Below are 7,213 nucleotides of genomic sequence, written 5' to 3' on the forward strand. Positions count from 1 at the left end.
CCACCAAATTATCCCAAAATTGAGATTCAAACTCCTTAAAATGTACTCAGTCTAATCTAATAACAACCACTCAAAAAAAAACAGAAATTTAATACTTTTTGGCTACAAATAACTAATTGCTAACATTTGGCTAATATTAATAGGAGTAATATTTATTGAATTGACTAATTTTTATAATAAGCTACTTATAAATTGACATAACTGATAATTTCCCAAAAAAATTACAATATTGGGCCCGTATAGCCTTTCCTCATCGAGTAATAAGTGTATAATCTTTGTGTACCGATTAAAAAAAATAAATAATGAATTAGGCCGGCTACTTCTGCAAAGATCCCAAATGAGAATGTACCACATTAGGGAAACCTCAATGGGCTTGAAGTGAGAAGCCCGCTCTACGAAACAACAAACCCATTAGCTGTTGAGGCCCAGACACTGAACTATAAATGTCAGAGAGAGAATATGCTCCCTTCCTCTCTTCGATCGAATCGGATCTAGGGTTCTTGCAAAATTTTGTGCCTTCTTCGACCTTCAGGTAAGCAAATTGCGCTTTTCAATCTATTTTCTCACACACATTCATATAAAACATTCACTTATAAATGGACAGACGAAATGCGTATGCGTAATTCATTTAGGAATTGCTTTTTTAATCGACAAATTTGTTGAAGAGGTGTTTTTCTTGTTTTTAGCTTTGTTTGATGTTTTAATTGAGTTGCCATTTGTGTCAATTCATTTGAAAGTAATGGAGCTAATTATACTGATAAGTAAAAAAGTAATGGAGCTGATTAGATTGTTTTGTTGCAGAGAAGATGCCGCGGTATGATGATAGGTATGGTGGTACACGCCTCTATGTTGGACATTTGTCTTCCAGAACGCGATCTCGAGACTTGGAGGACGTCTTTAGCAGATACGGGAGGTAAATTTTTAACCATTCGTAAGTTTCGGTTAATGATTGAACACATGTGATCGTAAATTAATTTTGAGTAGTTGTAAATTGAGGTCCAATAGGACCAAGACTAAACTTTTAGTGGTTTATTTAGTAGTGGAATGAAATGGGCCTGAATAGAGTAGAATGGATATTAAGGATTCTATAGCTGACCCAAGCTTGTTCAGAATTGAGATATAGTTGATTAGTTGAGTGATGTGCATATTGATTATCTTATTGTGATCACTTTTAAGATATGATTTTGCTTTTTTAGTAGTTCAGAGATCTCCGTTCTAGGAAGTAAGGTGGTCTTTTTGTTGGGGTTGGTTTTTTTTTTTTTTGGGGGGGGGGGGGGGGTTTGGTGGGTGGGAGACAGTGTTGTCAAAGGCGCGCACTTAAACCCTGAAGCAAGGCACAAAACCTGTTGAGCGCTTTGCTTCGCTTAATAAGACATACTTTTCCTTGCCAATGAGTGTAATCCTAAAGAGGCGACACTAAACAATTGATATTTCACTTAATCCTAACTTTTTCTCCATATCTTTGTCCACATATTTGTTATTCATGCTTATAAGCTACACATATATGTTTTTATTTTTTCTCCATTTGTGCCTTTCTTCATTAAAGCCCATGCTTTATTTGCTCTTTGCTTACAGCCCCAACGGACCTTAGAGTTTTTTGCGCTTTTCGCCTTGATAATACTGGGGGAGGGGGGGCACCCAAGCCGTTAAAATGGCTGTTCTTTGTTTTTTGAATTTGTACAAAATGTGTGAGAGCAACATCCCTCGTGTCGTAGTGTTTTTAACTCGAATGATGTTTATGAAGGTTTCTATGTTTTTGCCCATCCTGGAGGTTTGTGGTGGGAGGTTGCCTTGGTGGAATTGGTTCCCATTCTTGCGGAGTGTGGCGATTCTTTCTATAATGTTATTGCGTGTTTTTTTGATGGAAATGGCACAATCCCAAAGTGGTGTTTAGTTCATCTTTGAGGGGCGAAGTAATCAACCCTTCGGTTCTTATGACTTGATGGCCTTACTCTTTCTGGAACCCATTTACGCAGAGTACGTGATGTGGATATGAAGCGTGACTATGCTTTTGTGGTACGTCTTTCTTATTTTTTTTTCTTCCCTTTTCTGTTAATGATATTTCTTAAGGTTGCACTGGGATTACCTAATCCTTGTCTCATATATTTGAGATATAAGCTTCTGTCTGCTTTTCATATACTGCTAAATCTAGGAATTTAGTGATCCTCGAGATGCTGATGATGCAAGATACGGCCTAAATGGGCGGGACGTTGATGGAAGCCGTATTACTGTGGAATTCGCAAAAGGGGTGAGTTTACACAGACTGCATTTGCTATATGTTCCTAAATGTTATATGCTTTAGTTGTAGTATCTTTATGTTGTTATTCGTACAACACTAGAAATTTACATTCACATGACATTTGCATTAACATGACATTTGCATTTTGAATATTAGTAAAAAAGATACATGAAAACACTGTCAGGCTGTATGGCCAATGAGTAGGAAAATATCATGGAGCTGGTTGGACATAATTATTTTTGGGAACATGCTTTTGGAAGATTTGGAGATAATGTTTCAATTCTCGATATAGCTTTATTTACCTTTGGCATGTCGCCCGGGGGTGGGGGGAGGAGGATCTTGGTTTGTCGCTATCCCTTTCAGTAATTAAGTTGCTTTCAAGGATCTGGTTTTCTTGGTATTTTGTCAAGGTATGCCTTGATCATGTGATTTCATTATTTTTCTGCCTTGATCTATCTGTTGTTTTCAGATTGTTTAAAACAAGACGTCTTTTTTTATTAAAATTTATTTGCATTGCAGGTACCTCGTGGTCCAGGTGGATCTCGAGAGTTTGGCGGCAGAGGTCCTCCTCCAGGTACAGGTCGTTGCTTTAATTGTGGACTTGATGGCCATTGGGCTCGAGATTGTAAGGCTGGGGACTGGAAGAACAAGTGTTACCGCTGTGGGGAGCGAGGTCATATAGAAAGAAACTGTCAGAATAGCCCCAAGAAATTGAAGTATTTTCCTAGTTGCCATCTTATTTCACGCTGTGTATTCTTTGATGTTCTAGTTTGCTTTAATGGTCAAGTTTTTTATTTGTTTTTTAATAAACAGACGTGGACGAAGTTATTCCCGCTCACCGTCTCCTCGTCGTGGCAGAAGTCGCAGCCGCAGTTACAGCAGAGGTCGTAGCTACAGGTCTCTCTATTTGCTCTTCCTCCTTTTGGAATGTGCCCCGTTTCACTTCGTTGATGGCTTTGGCCTTATGTTTTGAGATACTGAATTGGCATTGTCACTCATGGTTGAAATAATACCATCGGAAAAGTAATTGCATTTGTCATTTCATGATGTATCGTGTGGATAATATGTGAAAGCTTGCATTGATAAACCAAGAAATTGTTACTGTTGTGCCATCACTACTAACACATTCTGGTTATCTCATTTGGCTTTTATGATATTGAAACATCTTTACCATCACCTATCTAAATAAATAAATAAAGTATTAACAGATGTTGTGTTTGATTTCTTCGCAGCCGATCCAGGTCTCCTGTGAGGAGGGACTCCAGGTCTCCTGTGAAGAGGGACCAAAGCATTGAGCATGAAGAGAGAAGATCAAGTAGTCCTCGCCCTCGAAGATCATCACCACCTCCATCAAAAGGAAGGAAATACAGCCCTTCACCTGATGAAAGAAGTCCACAAGAGAGAGGTACGCCGTCCCCTAAGGGTGATAGGGCAGCCAATGGTTCCGAGTATAGCAGGAGCCCTACAGACGATGCTGGAATAGACGAACGCAGAAATTTGAGCCCTATTGAAGAAAATGGCCGCAGTCACAGCAATAGCCCCATCCATAGAGAGAACGGGAGCCCAATGGGTGATGATGAAAATCATGGTTCTCCAAGGGGCAGCGAGTCACCTTAAAAGGTGCATATGATACAGTCAGCTTGGCAAGTGTGTGTTAATCACAAGTAATTATTGTCCTTGCCTTTTAATTTTTAAAGTATTTCTCCTTCTATTTGGAAACATGTAATTGAGTTATTTGGAATGACCTGAATTTGAAACTGTCTTGCACATGGCATGCTCTTTCTTCGAGAACGCTGTAAGCGGCTTGTTACTTTCTTCAGCTTGAATTCGGTTAGGTGTGGGACACTGGTTGGAAGTGCTTTAACTATGAACTTAAAGTTCCTTGTTGGCCAACTCTTGTTATATCACTTCTTAAATACTGTATTATAGCATGCACCATTTGTGAAGTTGAAGTACAGCAGTTGGTGCAAATTTGAGATTCATCTGGCAAATCGATTGGAAATATGGTGAGACTCGCATGAATACCGTTCTGCTATTTGTGTTGCCCGTCTCTTTGTATCTTATGACCTGTTGTTGGAAGTGGCAGATATCATGCTTATGACCGTCTGTTAACAAAATGTTAAACCATTCCATGGAGTAGTAAATTTGTTTTAACTACAGTATAGACATTGTGTGAATAGCGAAAAGCTCTGAGAGCAGTTCTAGGCATTAAGAAGTTGGTGTATTATTGTCCATTATTTCTGGTTATGGACGGTCCAATTGGTAACATAGAATTGTGAAGCATAAGCCTTGAATAGAAGCTTGTTGTAGGGCAAGGGTTAGCTACCCTTGCCGCTACACTAAAAGCTTCACTTATATTAAGAGCCCGTTTGGCCAAGCTGCCAAAAACTGCTTATTTTGAAAAGTATTTTTTTCCAGAAGGGCTTTATCCAAAAATACTTTTGAAACAAAATAATTTGTGTTTGGCTAATTCATTTAAGAAGTACCTTTTGCAATATTTGGGAAACAAATTGTGTTTGACCGATCTTTCTAAAAAGTACTTTTGAATGTCAAATTATCAAAAAGGATAGTATCAAGGTCTTATAATTATTTTAAAGAGGAAAATGAACTTAAATATTTATTGTAAAAGACTTTTATTATTTTTTATTTTATTTTATTAAAATATACAATATAAAGTAAATATACATATTAAAGATTTAAATCAATTTTACATATATAGTTATACCAAAGCATATAATATTATCTAGTATAATTACTTATTGTTACATGATGATTTGAATAATCAAAATACATCATTCAGTATGAATTAGAAGTCTATTCCACAAATTACTATGTATTGATAATAAACCATAAAATAATAAGCAAAGTCACTCACACATGATAACAATTCTCAATAATTTCATCTTTAGTTCTATCACACAACGCCTCTATATTAGTAGAAGACTTGCCTTGCATTTCTAAAGGAATACCAGAAGGCCCATCTCCTTCCTCAATATCTACAGTAATGTCTTCGTTAGCATAATAGTTGAATTCCTTATCGGTAGAAGAATTTCGTCGGATAAAATTTTGTATAACTATGGTAGTTGTAACAAGATAATTCTGAGTGTCAAACTTGAAATATGGCATTGAACGTAAAATAAAAATAAATTTAAATATATAAAAAAAATATTATTTTCATAAAAAATAATAGTTAAGTATGTTTAAATTCAAATTCAAATTCAAAAAGAGTAACTAATTATTAATAACACATAATGCATAATTTAATTTTTTAAAAATTTAAATTAAAAAAACTAATTATTACCCAACCCAACTAACTTTGTCCTAAATTGCCAAGTGACCTATTGTGAGACTGTCATTTGGCTTAATGTGGCATCGGCTTTTTCTTCTTCTTTTAATAATATATAGATTATGCAATACAATTATAAATTTATTACTTATTTGTAGAAAATTTTCACAAATTAGATTTGACAATAATTTTAAAGATCGGGGAATTAATAGCCTATAAGAGAAGAAATTATAAATGATTATTTGTAAGAAGAGAATTGATAATCCAAAGGACGTAGATAATTTGCTTTAGTGTGAGAAAAGATGAAGATAATTTGGAAAGTTACAAGATATTACACAAAGAAAAAATCAAAAAATAAAAAAAGTCAATAAAATTTTTGGAAAGTTACAATATGATTCATGTATATGATATCTTTAAATTTAAATTTAAAAGAATGGAAAAAACTAGAAAAAAAAAACTTACATCAATAAAGAATAATTTGGAAAATATAAATTTATAGTTAGGATATTTTTGTCTTGAATAAATTAATTTTCTGTTTCTGCTTCTACTTCTTGGAAGAAGCTAGAATTTTCTGCTTCTTCCCAAAAGCAGAAAAATTGCTTCTGCTGCTGGCCAAAAGTACTTCTCCGTCTTGGCCAAACAGTTTCAATTTTCTAAAAAGGTACTTTTTTGAGGAAAAAAAAGTACTTTTGGCCTTTCAGAAGCTTTGGCCAAACATGCTCTAAAGAGATTTACAACTATTAATTTACTAAAAATAGTTTTTATCCTATTTGCACAATATAATTCTTCAATGGAATTGATACGTTCGAACTCCCTTTGGATAATTAAGAGATCCCCTGCCCGCTATTCCCTTGCTTAGCAGGCAAAGAATTACCTCCATATAAAGGATGGTTTGTTAAGATTGCCATGAGAATCCTACTGCATCGGCCAAATCCATGTATGCTTAAAAATTAAAACTAGTTAACCTCATCCATTTCTTGCAGTGTATGTCATTAAAAGTAGGGGTGTCAAATGGGCGGGTTGGACTGAATTTGGGCGGATCAAAATGGGTTAGGTCAATAAATGTGTCATTGCCCAATCCAGCTCAAAGTTTACTTAGGCTAAGATGGGCTGAATCAAGATGGGCTAAATAATGGGTCATAGCCCAACCCGCCCAACTTGCCCTATGTTTTAGAACCATGCTCATTTTGTATAAACAAAGCCTTTTACCTTTATACACCTATGTATAAAATGTAAATAAATACTATTAGTATTTTGAGAATCAAAATATATTTTCTTAAATAACAAATTAGTATTTAAAATGTGTAAGTTAAAAAATATTTTGCGGGTTGGGGTGCGGGTTGGGGGGGTGGGGGTGGGGGTGGGGGGAGTGCTGCTGCTGCTGCAAGAAAACGAAAAAACAGAAAACAGAAAGATGCAAAAGAAGATGTGATTTCTTTGATGTATTATGAAGGTTTTGCCGTTCGATACATATAAGATGCATAATAGATGTCAATCAGGGCGAAGTTACACTCCGGTAAGGGTGGTCTCGTCGGAAAATTATACTGCATATGTATGTAGGTAAAATATTAGATTTTAGAGGTATATAATATATATTGAACACCCTTTATCAATATTTTCAATTTTTTTTTTAATTCTTTCAAATTTGAGAGAAAATTACTGACTTCGCCGTTAATGTCAATCACTGA

At 35.4% G+C, this 7,213-nt stretch overlaps 1 protein-coding gene across 2 annotated transcripts; it reads left to right on the forward strand.

Annotated features, from left to right (window-relative positions):
- The first annotated feature begins 422 nt into the window (after positions 1-422).
- Positions 423-4,132, forward strand: LOC107790187 (uncharacterized). Of its 2 annotated transcripts, none has more exons than XM_075227808.1 (7): positions 423-532; positions 802-913; positions 1,977-2,016; positions 2,153-2,248; positions 2,759-2,955; positions 3,053-3,136; positions 3,472-4,132. In XM_075227808.1, exons 2-7 carry the CDS (start codon positions 807-809, stop codon positions 3,854-3,856), a joined length of 909 nt encoding a protein of 302 aa, XP_075083909.1. In that variant the 5' UTR covers positions 423-532; positions 802-806; the 3' UTR covers positions 3,857-4,132. The 2 variants fall into 2 exon arrangements, with proteins under 2 accessions (XP_075083909.1, XP_075083910.1); XM_075227809.1 differs by having other exon boundaries at positions 469-532; positions 1,745-2,016.
- The last annotated feature ends 3,081 nt before the right edge of the window (positions 4,133-7,213 follow it).

The sequence above is a fragment of the Nicotiana tabacum genome, chromosome 13, assembly GCF_000715075.1.
Source record: "Nicotiana tabacum cultivar K326 chromosome 13, ASM71507v2, whole genome shotgun sequence".
NCBI lineage: Eukaryota > Viridiplantae > Streptophyta > Magnoliopsida > Solanales > Solanaceae > Nicotiana > Nicotiana tabacum.

Coding starts and splice junctions, on each gene's coding strand:
- LOC107790187 (XM_075227808.1), top strand. CDS start 807: ATGCCGCGGTATGATGATAGGTATGGTGGTACACGCCTCTATGTTGGA. Junction 2,249..2,758: donor CTGTGGAATTCGCAAAAGGG/GTGAGTTTACAC, acceptor TTTGCATTGCAG/GTACCTCGTGGTCCAGGTGG. Junction 3,137..3,471: donor AGCAGAGGTCGTAGCTACAG/GTCTCTCTATTT, acceptor ATTTCTTCGCAG/CCGATCCAGGTCTCCTGTGA.